Here is a 19,346-nt window from a genome sequence, read left to right as displayed (position 1 = left end):
TATCCAGTCATTTATGCATTTGGCAGAAGCTAGACTAAATTGATCTCGCCAGCTTCAATAATAAGTGTACTATATATCAAATCATCTTTATATATAACACATACACACACACACACACACACACAAACACGTATGCATACAACAGTGGTGAACCGGTGACAGGGTCATGGCTCATTGATGCACGTGAGGAGCGAAGGCTGGTCCGTGTGGTCCGATCAAACAGACGAGCTACTGGAGCTCAATTTGCTCAAGAAGTTAATGCTGGTTCTGATAGAAAGGTGTCAGAATACACAATGCATCCACACACAATGCATTGTTGAGTATATGGGCTTCATAGTCGGTCGCTATACTTTTGGCAGCAAAAGGGGGGCCAACACAATATTAGGAATGTATCTGATACTATCAATATTTGTCATCAAAGATTAAATTATTGTTGAGCAGAAAAAAATATACTTACACTCTTGCACACGTAAGCGACTCTATAAAGTTTGTACAAAAAATTAATGAATGAAAACAGGCATTCTTTTATAATTTGTCCCCCTAGGATAATAGTAAAGAAACATAAAAAAGAACGGGTATTCTTTTATGTATTATTTTCCCCCTAGTATGATATGATGGTAAAATCAGCAGTTTTATTTCTGATGCACTGTAACATTGTAAATAATTGATACATAAATGTAGGTGTGAACTGAATTTCTTATTAATATGGAGTGTATTACCGTAAGTGGTAATACGATATGGGACTCTCCTGTCTTTAATACAGCTTTTTTTATTTTTGGATCTTGACATTCACGGTTGCCCTTTCGGCGCTGTGTTGTTGAAGACAGCAGAGCCGTCATATCTCTACCGGTATATTCGTGTATGAATACTGGAACATGGACTGACCGCTGCCTGCACTATCTGGAGAAGGCGGCCATTAAACAAGGGGAATAATACTCGAACAGGTATACTGAATGTAGACGTTTTGAATTCGTTCTTGTAATCCGCTAAACAGATTTAATTCCGTCCATGATGCTGCAGCCTTAGACTGATGCTGGTGCGACTGTAAACATTGCGGGTTCATGAGCAAACATAAATATTTTGTAAACCAGATCATTATAAATATAAAGAAGTTGAATCGAAAAACTGTGCAAACAATAGCAGTAAAGAAAAATAAAGTAGCAGACATAAAACATGCAGTTTCTGAGCAGTACTAAAAGTACCCGGATGACCACTGAACACTTGTATCATGGTATATGACATGTACAATAGCATGGCATGTCGGAAATCGTATTGCCATTGCCATGGTGTAGAAAAACAACAACTTGGTTTTAAAACGGAAAACAAATCACACAAATGCCGAACAGAAAGTATATGAAATGTTTTTGTTTTTTTGTCATGGTATTATAGGCTACTGTAAATATATTGGAATAGGGGGTAATACTTTATTTAGTATTTATTTTACAGTGTTATTGTTACATTTACAAGTACCATAGTAATAACAGTAAATTATGCATAATTAAAAGCAACTAAACCAAACCAAACCCTAGTTGTATGCTGTTATTAATTAATATTACAGTACTTAACCCTTAAAAGCATACCTAAGATCTTAAGTGACCCGTGACGTCATTCACTATCCTCCTTCTCATTATTTTTAAGTTACACATACATTAGCCTACTTAGTATTCGTCAATCATTTCATCATAATCAATATACTAGGGGGGGGGGGGGGGGGGAAAGATTAAAAAGAATGCCTGTTTTCATTTAGTATTTTTATTTTTTTTACAAATTGTATCGTTAATGACCCGAGATTGAGTTCACGTATATTTTTAAAGAGTTCAAGTATATTTTTTTCTGCACAACAATAACTGAATCTTTGATGACCAAATAAGTGCAATTCCCCTTTATTCCCAAGGTGGCAATGTCTGATATGATGACGTGACGTTTCACTCATAGTTTTACCTCAGGCAGAAAACAAAAGAATAGAAAGATTCATCAGCAAAAACTTGAGAACTGAACAAGTCATCTTTATTTATGTAGCGCTTTTACAATCACGATTGTTTCAAAGCAGCTTCACAGTGTCAAAGAGGACAACATTGCAACAAAATTTAATTCGACTGTACAGTCTTTCTGGAGAAAACAGTGATGTTATCAGCTGATTTTAATTTATCATATAGCGACAATGTTGGCCGATCAGTATTATAGTTCATACAATAAATTTAGAACTAATAAACTAATTATATTTGGATATTTAGTTAAATAAAGATCAAATATTACTGTCACTTGATGCTGGATCTGGTGAAGAAGCTGTCAGCGATCCAAATATTGACTTGAAGATGTTAAAAATTATAGTTTTGAGAATATTCTTGAGATTGTGAATATGAGTACTGGGAAATGTGGATGATGATGGTCTCCAAAAGGAGACAAAAAATATGCTTTATTTTATTCTTCAATAATTGTTACTCTAGAAGAGTTTTATATAATCGCGTCAGGCAGAGATCCATTCGTGTTAGATATAGATGTGGGTCGCTAAAGAACCAAATATGTTATAATGATTGGAGACATATTCATGCATTTAAGGGTTAAACATATAATTACTCAATGGCAATTAAACAATGGCACCTTAAAGGTGCAGTGTGTTCATTTTAGTAGCATCTAGGGGTGAGGTCATGAATTGCAACTGCCCACTGCTCACCCCTCCCTTTCGGAGAACATAGAGAAGCTACGGTGGCCGACAGAGGACAAAGATGTGGTCGTCTGAGACAGCAGAGTGTAGCTAGCGCTCTATAGAGAAGTTTGTCCGTTTAGGGCTACTGTAGAAACATGGCGGCGCAAAATGGCGACTTCACTGTAAGCAGACCCGCGGTGAATGGAGATAAGAATGGCTCATTGTAAGGTAATAAAAACATAACGGTTCATAATGTAAGGTCTTTATACACCACTGAAAACATAGATATGTATATTATATTGCATTTCTGTCAATAGATCATCATAAATACTACACACTGCACCTTTAAAATAAAGTGTAATCCTTTATTTCAAGGTGTTATTATTATACAGTATTATTATTATACAGTAGTTAAATACATAATTACACTGTGTAATTATGCATTTAACTACTGTATAATAATAATACTGTATAATAATACAATAATAATACTGTATAATAATAACACCTTGAAATAAAGGATTACACTTTATTTTAAAGGTGCAGTGTGTAGTGCACTGTAACACGTTACAGTGTAATTATGCATTTAACTACTGTATAATAATTAACTACAGGGTTCTTTGGTTGAGGGTTAGTTAATTATTACAGTTATTACTACAGTAATTTAATAAAGTAATCTAAATAAATCTAACGACACTGTAAAATTAAGTGTTACCAAATATGGTAATCATTTACCCTCTTATTACCATCTAATCAATAAACCACTTGCATCAATTTAATGTAAGGGCTATAGTATTGTTTGTATTATTTCTTTTTTGTTATTATTTTACTATATGTTATGGTTATTTTATTTTGTTTTTCTAAACATTTATCATGTCTTTAACACATGTTAACATGTATGCGGTCTGAACTAGGTTCGTAATAACCCATTTTCTTACAGGTGAGGTTATAATAATGACCAAAGACGATGAAATTCCTGACTGGGCTGGAGCACAGGACTTCTATGAGAAGTATGATCCAAAGGAGATCCTTGGAAGGTATTGTCATATTGTACGCATATTTTAGTGAAGATGAAAAAAATGTCTTATTACTATATGTCATATTCACCCTAATTTACATAATAAACCATTATTATTTTCACTTAATGCTAATGAGAATGAGATTTGTTGATTTTTTGAAGTGTTTAATGTTGATTTTGGGCTTTTCTTGAAAGGTGTTGTTAGATTCACATTGCATTTAAAAAAATAACTGAATAAATATTAAAATATATATTATGCATTAATTTAGATTTATTATTCTAAAACAAGACAAGGATACTGAATGATGTTTAGGAATGTAACATGACAGCGCACATATCATATATTATCCTAATGTCTTGTATCCTTAAATATGGTTTCACGTGGATGGGAATATGGATGGAATAGAATATAGTAAAATTAGGCATCGTAAGCTCCATATATTGTGCATACTTTCAATCTAGACTTTGTGTGTACACACAATTTAAGGATGAAATCTATGGAAAGTTTTATAAATGAGACTGCCAAGCCTTGCTGCTTGTCTTGTTTTCCTCCATGGGCTATTTTTTTCATTGTTTTGTTTTATTTGTATTATTATTAATAAAAACCCTGTTGCTCTGCATTGAGTTTTCATCTCATCTATCACTAAACTCTGACAGATAGCCTACATCAGGCTTTATGGCTCATATAGTATGACAAAGTGAGAATCATGTTCAAGATGTTTGAGGAGTAATTTTTTTAAATTTTATTTAGAGGCCCAAACAGATGGTTATATTTATGACCAAAAAGTAATATCAAATTCTGATAGCTTGCAATGTAAATCAATACACACAGTATAGCAGACTATACATATCAGTTTATAACTCTAATGTCTTCATAATATTAGATAATATTAAAGTGTTCATCTTGAAATATTCCCAATACAAATGCTATTCTTACATTTACTTAGGTAAATATTTCACGATCTAAAGGGGGGGGGGGCATATTTATAATTATAGTGAAAGGCCTTTTACTTGCTACATAGTATAAACTGCCAATGAGATGACAGAAGGCATGTAGTCGATTGTGTTCAACCAGTTTTTCACCAAAGTGTAGCAAAGTTCGATAGTATGAGGAAGAAGGAGGACACGGGGGTCGGCTAGACGGTTGATGCTTGTTTATTAACTCAAAACTTTCAATAACACACACTGCGGTGTGGATTCATATAAACACACGATCACTTCCGGGTCGGCACTTCCGGCTTCCGGTAACTCAGTCTCTGTGGGTGTTTGGCATCAACCGTCCGAACTCTCTCTCTCCCTGGTCTCTGGTTCCGCCGAGGTTTTATACCCTCTCCGCGCTCATTACTAGAACAAGAGACAGGTGTTATTAATCTGCGTCCAACCCACTCACTTACCGCTCGTCCCGCGGCTCTCTCTCCCGCTGCAGACCTCGCTGAACCACGCCCCCCTTGCCACATACCCCCACCGCCCGACTCAGGCCGGGGAGCCGTCCGGCCTGCAGCCCCCCCCCCCCCATTTCTGGAGAGGAAATCGGCCACAGCCATCTGAGCACCCGGCCTGTGGACCACCTTGAACTTAAACGGCTGAAGAGCTAGATACCAACGGGTGATCCGCGCGTTGGTATCCTTCATGCGGTGGAGCCATTGGAGAGGAGCGTGGTCCGAACAGAGAGTGAACTCCCGCCCCAGGAGGTAATAGCGGAGAGTGAGAACGGCCCATCTGATGGCCAAACACTCCTTCTCTATGGTGCTGTACTTAGCTTCCCTCTTGGAGAGCTTACGGCTAATGTACAGCACCGGCCGCTCTCCCCCCTCCACCTCCTGGGCCAGGACTGTGCCCAGCCCCCTGTCCGACGCGTCAGTCTGCAACAAGAAAGGGAGAGAAAAGTCAGGGGAGTGTAAAAGCGGCCCGCCACATAGAGCAGCCTTCACTTGGGTAAAAGCCTGTTGACACAGCTCCGTCCACTGGACCGTATCTGGTAGCCCCTTTCTAGTAAGATCAGTCAAAGGGCTGGTGAGGTCCGAATAATTTGGTATAAACCGTCTATAATATCCCGCCAGCCCCAAGAACTGTCTTACCTCCTTTTTGGTCTTGGGCCTCGGACAGGTTGCAATTGCGGCAGTCTTATCAATTTGGGGACGCACCTGCCCATGACCCAAGTGGAAGCCCAGATACCTTACCTCCACCCGCCCAATCGCACACTTCTTTGGATTGGCCGTGAGCCCCGCTCCCCTCAGCGACCTCAGGACCGCCCTCACATGTTGCATATGCCGCTGCCAATCGTGACTATAAATCACTATGTCATCCAGGTACGCAGCAGCATATGCAGCATGGGGACGCAAAATCCTATCCATGAGTCGCTGGAAGGTTGCGGGCGCCCCGAACAAGCCGAAAGGAAGCGTGACAAATTGGTGTAATCCAAACGGCGTGGTGAAAGCTGTTTTTTCTTTGGACAATGGAGACAAGGGGATCTGCCAATAGCCCTTTGTTAAGTCCAGTGTCGAATAAAATCGAGCCGTGCCTAACCGATCAAGCAACTCGTCAACCCGCGGCATTGGATACGCGTCGAATTTCGACACTGCGTTCACCTTGCGGTAGTCCACACAGAACCTGACCGAACCGTCTGTTTTGGGGACCAAAACTATCGGGCTCGCCCAGTCACTGTTGGACTCCTCGATTACTCCCATGTCGAGCATTGCGCCTAATTCTTCCTGAACTACTTTTTTTTTGTGTTCAGGCAAGCGATACGGCCGGCTGCGAACTACCACGCCCGGCTCGGTCTCGATATGGTGCTGAATCTAGTCGGTACGTCCCGGTAGGGGCGAGAACACGTCAGCGAACTCCGCCTGCAATTTCGATAAATCAGTGAGTTGTCACGGTGAGAGGTGATCTCCCCCAGGGGCCAGCGCGACTGATTGCGCTTTAATGCTCGCCTCTGCCCCGAGATCATCCTCTCCCCCGATCACCGTTGCCAACAACACTGATTCCACCTCATTCCATTTTTTTAGCAGGTTGAGGTGGTATATTTGACGTGCCCCGTTCCTATCGGATCGTATCACTTCATAATCGAACTCTCCTATCTGTCGTGCGACCTCAAACGGCCCCTGCCACTTTGACATTAATTTTGAGCTCGACGTCGGGAGTAGAACGAGCACTTTCTCTCCCGGTGTGAATTTGCGTAGTTTAGTACCCCTGTTATATGACCGGCTCTGGCGGTCCTGGGCTTGCAACAAATTCTCCCTAGATAGCCGCCCCAAGGTGTGGAGTTTTGTTCGCAAGTCCATGACGTACTGAATTTCGTTTTTGGCCAAAGAAGGCCCCTCCTCCCAAGTTTCTCGTAGGGCGTCCAGCACCCCCCGTGGCTGCCGACCGTAGAGAAGCTCGAAGGGGGAAAACCCCGTGGAGGCTTGCGGGACCTCTCGCACAGCAAATAAGAGGGGTTCTAACCACCGATCCCAATTTTTGGCGTCTTCCTGTACGAATTTACGGATCATGGATTTAAGAGTGCGATTAAATCGTTCGACCAAGCCGTCTGTTTGTGGGTGATAGACGCTGGTTCGAATGGATTTAATGCCCAATAATCCGTACAATTCGCTTAACGTGCGTGACATAAACGCCGTGCCTTGATCAGTGAGGATTTCCTTCGGAATCCCCACCCGGGAGATTAAACGAAACAGGGCGTCCGCAACACTCTTCGCCGAGATGCTGCGGAGAGCCACTGCTTCCGGATATCGTGTTGCGTAGTCCACGATAACTAGCGCAAAACGATGCCCGCGTGCGGATCGCTCTAATGGCCCGATGAGGTCCATCGCAATTCTCTCGAAGGGGACCTGCATTAATGGAAGGGGGCGCAATGGCGCTTTTGGGGCGGCCAGTGGATTCACCAACTGACATTCCGGACAAGACGCGCACCACCTGCGCACATTGTCATGAATGCCTGGCCAAAAAAATCGGGTCATTAAACGATTCAGCGTGGCCGCCTGTCCCAGGTGGCCCGCCATTGGGTTAGAATGAGCCGCCTGGAAAAGCATTTCCCGGCGGCTCTTTGGTACTAACAGCTGGGTTGTATCTACCTTTGTCTGAGTGTCTTGGGTCACTCGATACAACCGATCCTTGATTATGGCAAAATATGGATACGAGACAGGCAAGGCAGGTTGGAGAGACTGACCGTCAATCGATCGGACCTGTTGGAAGGCATTTTTGAGGGTCTCATCTTGTGACTGCTCCAGCGGAAAGTCATCGCGGTCCGAGAGAATCAGTCTCTCGATCCCGCTCGGTTCCGCTGAAGCTGTCCCCAAGGGTCCCGTCTCAGTCTCCCCAAGCTGCACTTGCGCCGCCCCCCTCCTCGCCTTCTTCTCCCAAGCGGCATCCGCGCATAACGACCCCAATAACGCCGAAAAGGCGGGCCAATTTGTCCCCAGAATTAGCGGATGCCGGAGGTGTGGACTAACCGCCACCTCTATACTATGCTTTTTCCCCCGAAACTGTATCGTGACCGGGACAACCGGATATTCCACCACATCCCCGTGCACACACCGCACCTTAACCATGCGGCTTGTATCCAATGCCCCAGGCTGCATCAGGCTTTGATGGATCGAGGTTTGGTTACATCCTGAATCCACCAAGGCCTGATATGTACCCCCCTTGATACTTACAGGAATTTGGTACACTCCTGCTTGATCGGGGGTGGTCCGCTGGACGTCCGGGATCCGGATCATTGTCCCGATGTCCATCCTCGGACATCAGTCCACAAAATGAGCCGGATCACCGCACCGCCAGCAGGCCAGCCCAGGCTTACCCGCCACCCCTGCGGCGGGGAGTGGGTTGGAGGATGAGCGCGGAAAGGGGGCGGAACCAGAGCCATTGTCACTACCAGCCCCCAGTGGCCCCGCCCCCCTGGGCGGGGCCCGCGAACTCCCAGACGGTCCAAGGCCCATCCCACCCCGGCCTCTGGGGGGGACGCGAGGAGGGCCTGGAGGGCGGGACCTGGGGAGAGGGACAGGGCGAGAGAGAGAGAGAGAGGGGGGAGAGAGAGAGAGAGAGAAGTTAATGGGGGTTCGCCGACCCCCGGGCACGCCACCAGGTGGTCCTCCGCCAAGTTGATGGCCGTCTCCAGCGACGTGGGCCGGTGGCACTGGACCCACTCGGCGGTCTTCCTGGGGAGCCGAGTGATAAGTTGCTCCAGCACCACCAGATCGACAACATGGTCCACGTCGTTGCCGCCGGCCAGAAGCCATCTGCGGCACTCGTCCCGGAGCTGTTGGGCCAATGCGAAGGGTCGACCGGACTCACCCCACTCCAGGGAACGGAAACGCTGTCGGTGTTGTTCCGGGGTCCGGCCGACCCGCTGAAGGATGGCCCTCTTCAGGTCGTCGTAGTCCAGGAGGTTCGCGACCGGTAGTTGTTGCGCGGCCCCCTGGGCTTCTCCGGATAGTAGGGGGATGAGGTGCACCGGCCACTGTGCCCGGGGCCACCCGCAGGCCTCCGCGGCCTTCTGGAATAGATCCACGAAGGCCTCCGGGTCGTCTTCCGGCCCCATCTTCTGGAGGGGCACGTGAACCGGTGCGCTGGCCCGCCTGGCGGCCTCGGCGCGAACCTCCCGGTCCATCCAGCTCCGGAACCGCTCGCGGTCCTCTTGCTGGCCTTGGACGATCGCCTCGAAGCGGCGCTCCTGTTCGGTCCGAAGGTCCAGCAACGCCTGGTGGTGTTCTTGGTGGAGGACCGCGAGGGAGTTGATGACATCCGCAAATGGCGAGGCGGAGGGCGTTGTCATGGCGGCGGCGCTGTCCTACTTCCTTCCCGGGTTTCGGCACCAGTGTAGCAAAGTTCGATAGTATGAGGAAGGAAGAGGACACGGGGGTCGGCTAGACGGTTGATGCTTGTTTATTAACTCAAAACTTTTAATAACACACACTGCGGTGTGGATTCATATAAACACACGATCACTTCCGGGTCGGCACTTCCGGCTTCCGGTAACTCAGTCTCTGTGGGTGTTTGGCATCAACCGTCCGAACTCTCTCTCTCCCTGGTCTCTGGTTCCGCCGAGGTTTTATACCCTCTCCGCGCTCATTTCTAGAACAAGAGACAGGTGTTATTAATCTGCGTCCAACCCACTCACTTACCGCTCGTCCCGCGGCTCTCTCTCCCGCTGCAGACCTCGCTGAACCACGCCCCCCTTGCCACACAAAGATTGTGTACAACTGGTTTTTCATGGCACTTCATTGGATAATGCAATGTTTTGTATAATTTATATAGTAGTATTTTCTTCAGAAATCTTTACTGAGTAACGGTATTTCTCATATTTGATGGTGTCTGTGCTGCAGAGGGGTCAGCAGTGTGGTTCGACGCTGCATCCATAAGCGCACCGCTCAGGAATATGCCGTGAAAATCATAGACATCACGCCATCCGATAAGATGAGCCCTGAGGAGATGGAGGAGATCAGAAATGCCACCATAAAGGAGATCGACATCCTCAAGAAAGTGTGCGGGCAGGAAAACATCAGTAAGTATCCAGGAGGTTAGAATAGTAGCAGCTTTAAAGCATGAAATGGATCAACATCTGATTAAGATCAATATGATTATATCTTTAGACAGTCGCATGTGATCTGACACATTAATTCTTGCTTCTTTAGTTCAGCTGAAGGATTACTTTGAAACTAATGTTTTCTTCTTCTTGGTGTTTGACTTGTAAGTATTGATTTCATACGTTATGTGTGTGTATATATATGTGTGTGTGTGTGTTGTGTACATGTACCAAATACACGCACATAAGAATACAAATATTCCACTTTTTTATTAATCAGATTGCTCTGACATTTGAGTATGATATTATTTGTAAAGTAAGTAAATGATATAAATACTGTTCTCCCAGGATGAAGAAAGGTGAGCTTTTTGATTATCTAACTGAGAAGGTTACGCTCAGTGAAAAAGAGGCAAGGTTAGTATCATTTAATGAATCAAATGAATCCGGTCAAGAACATGTGCAGGTCATATTTCCTCACAAAATTAAAGAAATAAGCGTTACAATCGTTCCAATTGTTTTGCATTGTGACATTATTTTCATGACATTTTTCTCACATTCCCTCCTCAAATCTCATTACCTTACTTTGAGGTGTTGACTTGGCCTCCAAATTCCCCAGATCTCAATCCAATTGAGCATCTGTGGGATGTGGTGGAAAAACAAGTCCGATCCATGGAGGCCCCACCTTGCAACTTACAGGACTTAAAGGGTCTGCTGCTAACATCTTGGTGCCAGATACCACAGCAAACCCTCAGGGGTCTAGTGGAGTCCATGCCTCGAACGGGTCAGGACTGTTTTGGCAGTAAAAGGGGGACCAACACAATATTCGTTGCACATAATATACATAATTGATTATTGTAACAGGGTTCTTTGATGGAAGGAAGGAGGCGGGAACCGCCGAACGTTTAACAAACTTTAATTCCAAAATAAACAAAATGAAAGTAAACCGCGGGCAGCCCCTCACGGACGACTGCCCACACACACATAATAAAACGTACACAAAACATAACATAAAATCCAGGCCTGGTCCTCTCTCGTCTTCCGCTGCCTTTGCTTCTCCTTTTATGCTCCCGTCACATGGCCGCGAGATGAGACCGGTGTGTCGCGCAGCTGGTACTCATTGCCACGCTCTCGCGGTCCCTCGCCCCGCTGCTTGCCACAATTATATTGCTAAAAGTGCCAGATTTTTTATATACAGTATCAACAGTAAAATATGTAGCTTGGCTTCTCTTGAGACTTTATGCTAAAGCCCACCGACACTTTGATGTGATTAGTTGCAAGGTAATTTGTATATTTATGTATTATATACATAGATGATGTATATATTCAGTGATGTAAAGACTTTCGATCGGGATTAACAATATATTTTATTATACTAGATGGATGAAACTATCAAATTAATTATGAGGTCTATGCTGATAAATATACTATTAGTGTCTGGACACCATGATGTTATTTTTTGTGCATTTTTTATTGTACATTTTGGATATAGCTTTGGTTTAGCAAGTCAAACTTTTCCCCCTTTTTTATCTGAGAATCTCCTTTGAGAATATATATGGTTATGAGAATATAACGTCTTGTTTTGTTATTGTTTTTTTGTCTTGAGGGTTAAACGTGACCTGGACATGTTTTTGTGAGATTCACCCCACTGTATGTAGCATAGCTTAATGTACGACAGTACATATTGCATATTTGCAGTGCTCTGCTTTCATTCTGCAGGAAGATCATGCGCTCCCTGTTGGAGGTGGTTCAGTTCCTTCACTCTCAGAACATTGTGCACAGAGATCTTAAGCCGGAGAACATCCTTCTGGATGACAATATGAGCATCAAACTCACTGATTTTGGCTTTGCTGTGCAGATTGCACCAGGACAGAAACTCAATGGTAAATTCAATTCAGTACACATTGCAATACATATTTTTCAAATTAGCTTTATAGAAAATGCATACATCTACATTCAATTTAGAGTGATTATCAGAGGTGACTGTGTCCAAGTTAGATCGCACTCTTATTCACAACCATGAACGAACAATAACACACAGAATTATGCCATAATGCCCATTTTTTTGTGAAAATGAGATGCGCATGACTGCGTCAGATCTGCATCATGTTTTTTTAGATCTTAAAGTGACAGCACCCTAATAAACCAGTTGCTGTGATGTCTGTCATTAAAGTTAAAGGACAACTCCGGTGAGAAATAAACCTAGTTGTAATTAACAGATGGTTAACGAGTAGATCGTTCTCTGGGAGGCGTTTTCATGAAAATCAAATGTAAAGAGTTTTATCTCTAAAAACAGATTAGCTTATGACGCTTGTCTAAGGGACACCGGGTAGTGAAATTAAATCGCTAGTTAATACCACTAACAAGGCTCAAAATAGCCTCACACTAACACGGCAGCATAATGAGGGTCCCTACATGCAAACCGAAGCATTGAGAACTTTGTAAGTGTACAAACAGTTTAATAAGAAGATACTTTGTAAACACAGCGCATTACGCGTTCACGGACAGCAGCCATCTTGGAAAACAGCCTCGACGAATTAATCCACGAGCGCTGTTCTAAGTGAGCTGGTCGATAGGAATTAAGTTTGTGAAATGTAATAACATGGACATTTTTATTTTTATTTATTTATTTCCTCTGTTGCGTTCAGTGTTTTCTTCTGGAAACAACGGACCATATGAGCTTCCAAGTCACAGTTCATCACTTAGCAGAGCGCTCGTGGCTCGTCGAGTCAGTCATGTGACTGTGTGCCAGTCATATAATGCATGTGAATGGGTAACAATTTTATGAGAGCAAAACAAACATGCTTAGACGACATGCATAAAGAGCCCTGTGGCTCATGGGGACATATTGATGTCTTAAGACACAAAACGATCAGTTTGTGTGAGAAATCGAGCCATATTTATATCATTTTTTACCTCAAATACAACGCTATATCCAACAGCCTGGAACGCGCTTCACTTCTGGTAAGAAAGGTCAATATACACACTCTGGCGTAGTTTACGCCAATGCCAGAAGTGAATCTCGTACACGACGCCAGAGCGTGTATATCGACCTTCCTTACCGGAAGTGAAGCACGTTCATTTTTTTCAAATTTTCATTTTTGGGTGAACTATCCCTTTAATATATATTTTTTAATTGATCAACTAGTACATACAAATTACTGAATTGAATTTGAGATATAAGAAATTCCTCAATCGAGCATCTGTGGCATGTGCTGAACAAATGTGCTGAAGATTCGCTCTCTGTTCCTACAGAAAATAAAATTAAACTTCTTGGTCTATATTTTATTTTAATTTTAGGGTGAAGTAAGAACCTTGACATGATATTAAACCAAATATTGGTCATATACCATAACATGTTATGACCACAAATATATAATATGTTGTGCATGGAGTATTAGATAACAGGCAAATATGTTTGATTAGAGCTTCCTGTGATCTTGTGTTGTCACACATAGAGGTGTGTGGGACGCCGGGCTATCTGGCACCAGAGATTATCGAGTGCTCTATGGATCCTCACCACCCAGGTTACGGGACCGCCGTTGATCTGTGAGTAGACCCTTATATACGGGGACGAGCTTTTCACAGCATTCATATAAGAGATTGGTCTTGATGGCCAGTGACAAGCTCATGAAACCAGTTTACATTATACTTTTTTAACCTGTCCTTTTTTTCCTATCATATATTTGAGTAATTATCATAAATTAGGTATCATTCGAAAGCTTTCGAACTCGAAGTTCATCCTGTGAAAACTGTTTTGAAAGCAAATATTGCGTTTCCATGGAAACGCTACTCTAAATTCTTCTAGCGGGCTCCTCCTCTAGTGAGCGGTGTCATTTTTCATATTATAAAATGTATTTGAACTACTTTATAATCAAAATCTTTTCTAATCTTGACAAAGTACATATCATTAAAAAAGGTCTGAGTCTCAAGGTTCCAGATTTGGTGACTGTTTTATGATGGAAGTGATATTTGGACAGACATTTAAAGGAAAATGCATAGAAAAAACAATCAATGGAAATTGAATGACACCCGGTGGCTATTTATGTTTTAGCGCCTAAACAAAATCTTCAATTTTGTGATTTCAACATCAAATTTGGAACACAACTTGGATAGACATATGGCTTTGATTTTATAGTAATTTTAGAGTATAATTTTTTTTTTGTAAAATATATATTTTATATAAAATAAAAAATATTTAGTACTGTATTTTTTTATTTTCAGTAAATTTAAACTCCCATAACTTTTTCATTCTTTCGTATTTGTATATTTTATTAATCTGCTGATTTTCTTCTTTAAATCAAGACCAAACTTAAGTCTATATTTCAAAGCATTCTTGAATTACAGCCTTTTTAAGTTTGGATAGTGCATTTTCATGACTATTTTTAAAAAGGGGGGTGACAGTTAAGGGGTTAAGTTGGACTAAATCAATAAAAATCTCACCGTTTGTTGTCTTTTTCAGCTGGAGTGCAGGGGTGATCATGTACACCCTTCTTGCAGGTTCCCCTCCATTCTGGCACAGGAAGCAGATGCTAATGCTGCGTATGATCCTAGCAGGAAGCTACCAGTTCACCTCTCCGGAGTGGGACGACCGCTCAGACACTGTCAAAGACCTGGTGCGTCTGCCGCAGACCTGCGAATAATTTAAAATAGAGGAACACTTGTTCATCTTACCAGCCAATGCAAGCCTACAACAGATCTACTAACCTGCACTCTGTGGTGTTCATGGGCTGTTTAAACTTTCAGATCTCCAGGCTGTTGGTGGTGAATCCCGAGACACGTTACACTGCCACAGATGCCTTAAACCACCCGTTCTTCCAGCAGTATGTGGTCGCAGAGGTGCGACATCTCAGCCCATACAGGAAGTTCAAGGTGGGCTCTATGATTGAGAGAAATTAGTAATTATCTATTTATTTCGCTGCTTTTCTTGCATATTTATGTGTGATTGGGGGGGGGGGGGTCACTTCACATCCCATCGTTATACGGGATTAGTAAAACAAAAAATATATAATAATGAATTAAAATATAATGAATTACACTTATCAGGCATAATGGCATTTATGACCAATGATCCTAACATTGTGCTGGTCCCCTGCCAAAACCAAGATGTTAGCAGCAGATCCTTAGATCCTTTTTAGTCCTGTGAGTTACGAGGTGGGGCCTCCATGGATCAGACTTGTTTGTTCAGCACATCCCACAGATGCTCGATTGAATGGAGATCTGGGGTATTTGGAGGCCAAATTGTGGCAGGACGCATTATCCTGCTGAAAGAGCCGCAGCCATCAGGGAATACTGTTTCCATGAAAGGGTGAACAGGGTCTGCAACAACAACAATGCTTAGTTTGATGGTTTGTGTCAAAGTAACATCCACATAGATGGCAGGACCCTAAGTTTCCCAGCAGAACATTGCCCAAAGCATCACACTGCCTCTGCCGTCCTTCTTCCCATAGTGCATCCTGGTGCCATGTGTTCCCTAGGTAAGCAATACACATGCACCCGGCCATCCACATGATCATCAGACCAGGCCGCCTTCTTCCATTGCTCCGTGGTCCAGTTCTGATGCTCATGTTAGGCGGTGGACAGGGGTCAGCATGGTCACCCTGACTGGTCGGCGGCTATGCAGCCCCATATGCATCAAACTGTGATGCACTGTGTATTCTGACACCTTTCTATCAGAACCAGCATTAAAGTTCAAGTTCAAGAGTTTTATTTGTCACATACACAGTTATATACAGAATACAACCGGCAGTGAAATGTAAACAGGTCCGCTCCATGGACAGCAAATAACAATTAACAAAAAAAAGCACAATAAATTGTAAAATAGGAATAGGATAAAGGTGCTATATATATACATATGTAGAATTATGAATAAATCAAGTAAAAGAAATAAGAGATGTGGAATAAAATAAGTGAGATAAAGTAAACTGGAGACTATAAAAATAAATACGTGGATAACAGAAGTGCAGGAGTGTAATGTGCAGACAGCATTATAATGAGAAGTTACATGGTAACAACAAGAATAAAGTGCAGAGCAATATCAGTATGTGAGTTTGTTAATACTGAAGTGAGGTGAAGTCACATGTAGTTAAGTGACAGCGTTCAGGAGTCTGATGGCCTGTGGGAAGAAACTCCTCCTGAGTCTCTCAGTTTTGGCCATCAGGCTACGGAAGCGCTTACCAGCGCATTAAAGTCCTCATGAAATCAAAATGTACTCTATTTACATTGTTAGCACATATTACAGGTCTTAGGGTGAACAATTAATCCGTGCAAGTTAATACAAAGAAAGAAAAAAATTGTTGCGGTAATCGTTATTCAAAATCCTAAAAGTTACTTCCGGTCTAGAATGATGTTTCTTCTCAGATGATCTCAGTTTGACGGCTCAGGTTTGAAAATGCTTCACCGCTCCCCTCCAACCGTTAGTCTGCTATGAGAACGAGATGGAGAGTAGGAGACTCGAAGCAATAAAAAGTCCCGCCTGAAAAATCTTCCCCTCACTCTCTCATTCCTGTCAAATGGAGGGAGGGGGAGATGTGAGGGAGGATTTGTCAGGCGTGACTTTTCTCTGTCTTTTCAGAGACTTTTGTGACTTTTCTTTTTCTCTCACAGAAATGAGAGAGTGAGGGGGAGGTGTGAGGAAAGATGTTTCGGCCGGGACTTTTTACTGCACCGAGCCGAAGTACTCTCAGAAGTGCTATTCCACCATACACTGTAGTTCTCCTTTTTTATCCGCTTAGAAAAGCGCAACGTTTTATTTTATGTCACCATACTTGATCGTTTAACTATTCGTGTAACTGTATTTAAATAGGGAAAAGATGGAGGTGTTTGGTACTTCTAACTTGATCTCTGTTTGGTACCGTAGTGAATGAACTGGGCTTAGTGGGCTAAGCTAAATGCTATCAGATCATCACCGCGCGTCAGAGAGATTAAGTGCACGCACTGAGACGAGAGAGGTATGTGTCAACTCGTTTAAGTTAAGGGAATAACAGTTTAATATGAAAAAGCGGTGGAGTATCCCTTTAAGAGTAGGCTATAATTTCATTTTCCCAATCATTTCCATGTTTCTATATTGATCATTTCATTTTCATAATATCAAAATATGCATTTGTTTGTATAAATACATGCCATTCAGTGCAGTGCCAAGATGGATTTTGTTGATACTGATTTCATTCGATTGGTAACCAAATTGATTAAATGTAAGAATTGGACTTAAAATAGGGTGTTTACAGAAAAAGTTTGCCCCAAATAAAGATAAATAAAGTGCCCCTGGAAATCCATGCGGGTTCATTTCAAACACTTGTGTTTTTCAGGTAATCTGCATGACCGTTCTGGCAACGATGCGCATTTACTGCAATTATCGACGTGCCAAGCCAGTTACCAAAGAAGTGATCAAGAGTGACCCCTATGCAGTAAAACCGATCCGCAAGCTCATCGACGCCTGTGCGTTCAAGATTTATGGACACTGGGTGAAGAAGGGCCAGACACAGAACAGAGCGGCCCTGTTTGAGAATAGTCCAAAAGCCATCTTGCTTTCTTTAGCAGTGGAAACAGAGGATTTAGCCCTCAGAATGATGTAATAAACGTAAGCACTCTCACAGAAAATGTGTATTATGACATGCTTATAAATATGTGCAAAATGTGTATTCATTTCGCCCTGAAGAGTTACATAATGAGCCAACAACATTTAAATGTTGTTATTAAAAGTAATGTTCTTTATTTATTCTGTATGATATATTATTTTAAATATTAAAACAAACTAAATTAAACTAAATTATGGAGACAAACTCATTTTATGGTGTTGTCTATAACGTGGAACGAGATCTGCTATAGTACATCCAGATCCAGATCTTTCAAATACCTTTAAACCAAGTCAAGGTTTGATAGAGCGCTGCAGGACTAGCCTATACAGCAACCAGACTATTTAAATGTTGAGGGATCAACCTCATTGGCTGCAGGATCAGCAGAGGCCAATCAGCTTGTGTCATTCGGTAAGGATGTGAGTGCTTTATACTGCATATAAACGAGAATCAGCCGGCGCCATCTAGAGTTTCATGATGAAACTAGATATCTATAAGCTAAGATTTTGTAAATGTTTTAAAAGAAGTCTCTTTAGCTCACCAAGGCTGCATGTATTTTATTAAAAACACAAAAACAACTCCAAAAAACTGTAATATTGTGAAATATTATTTAAATCTAAAATATATGTTTTCTATTTAAATATTTAAAATGTAATTTATTCTGTGATCAAAGCTGAATTTTCAGCATCATTAATAGAAAGCTTGTGCAACAAAAGTTTTGGGTTGGTAAGAACTTTTTATTTAAAAAAATTAGGGAAAGAATTTATTAATTAATAACATAGTAATATTTTTTTCATCAAGGATGCATTAAATTGATCAAAAGAAATGTATAATGTTGCAAAAGCTTTCTATTTCAGATAAATGCTGTTCTTTTCAACTTTCAAAGAATCATGAAACATGAAGATTCATGAAGATTTAAAGAATCATGAAACAAATTGTACAAACTGTTTTCAACATTGATAATAACCATAAATGTTTCTTGAGCAGTAAATCATCAACATAGAATGATTTCTGAAGTATCATGTGACACTGAAGACTGGAGTAAAGATGCTGAAAATTCAGCTTTGATCACAGAATAAATTACATTTAAAATGGGTGTCAATTGGTGTCTCCTCTGAATTTGCCTCACCGGCACGTCATCCTCAATAAACCCGTCTCCGGCGCAATACCTCAGATCTTTCAAGTATTCATACTCTTGTGTAATCGATGCACCATCCTTAATAAACCCGTCTCTTGCGTGATACATACCCAGAAATGTTGAATATTCTGATCTAATATGATTTCTGACCTGTAAGGTTGCCAGAATAATAATCATACACTGTTTAATAATAGGCCAGAGGAGAACTGAGTCTGGTTTCTCCCAAGGTTTATTTCTCCATCATGCCCTGATGGAGTTTTGGTTCCTTGCCACTGTCGCCCTTGGCTTGGCTTGCTCAGTTGGGGACACTAAAATTATGATCAAAGTTATTTAACTAGTTATGCAGATAAAATTTAGGATTTAGGTTTTAATTAAGTCTATAAACTATAATACTGATCTGCCAACATTGTCGCTCTATGATAAAATAAGCTGATAACATCACTGTTTTC

The 19,346-nt window shown here is 42.0% G+C and overlaps 1 protein-coding gene across 2 annotated transcripts; it reads left to right on the top strand.

Moving 5' to 3' along the window:
* Window positions 1-707: 707 nt before the first annotated feature.
* phkg1a (phosphorylase kinase, gamma 1a (muscle)) lies at window positions 708-18,091 on the top strand. 2 transcript variants are annotated; one of them, XM_067450094.1, is made up of 10 exons: window positions 708-944; window positions 3,588-3,684; window positions 9,989-10,167; window positions 10,298-10,352; window positions 10,537-10,602; window positions 11,905-12,068; window positions 13,644-13,734; window positions 14,686-14,801; window positions 14,932-15,057; window positions 17,493-17,721. In XM_067450094.1, exons 2-10 carry the CDS (start codon window positions 3,602-3,604, stop codon window positions 17,579-17,581), a joined length of 969 nt encoding a protein of 322 aa, XP_067306195.1. In that variant the 5' UTR covers window positions 708-944; window positions 3,588-3,601; the 3' UTR covers window positions 17,582-17,721. The 2 variants fall into 2 exon arrangements, with proteins under 2 accessions (XP_067306195.1, XP_067306194.1); XM_067450093.1 differs by having other exon boundaries at window positions 710-944; window positions 14,648-14,801; window positions 17,493-18,091.
* Window positions 18,092-19,346: the final 1,255 nt, after the last annotated feature.

Source organism: Pseudorasbora parva, chromosome 8 (genome assembly GCF_024679245.1).
Source record: "Pseudorasbora parva isolate DD20220531a chromosome 8, ASM2467924v1, whole genome shotgun sequence".
Taxonomy (NCBI): Eukaryota; Metazoa; Chordata; class Actinopteri; order Cypriniformes; family Gobionidae; genus Pseudorasbora; species Pseudorasbora parva.
The sequence above is the reverse complement of the archived record's forward strand: the minus strand, read 5'-3'. Positions and strand labels throughout refer to the sequence as shown.

What these genes read in the sequence shown, in the direction of transcription:
- phkg1a (XM_067450093.1), top strand. Translation starts at nt 3,602, where the DNA reads ATGACCAAAGACGATGAAATTCCTGACTGGGCTGGAGCACAGGACTTC. An exon ending in GTGCGGGCAGGAAAACATCA is followed by an intron (nt 10,168 to 10,297) that starts GTAAGTATCCAG and finishes TTGCTTCTTTAG; the next exon opens with TTCAGCTGAAGGATTACTTT. An exon ending in TTCTTCTTGGTGTTTGACTT is followed by an intron (nt 10,353 to 10,536) that starts GTAAGTATTGAT and finishes CTGTTCTCCCAG; the next exon opens with GATGAAGAAAGGTGAGCTTT.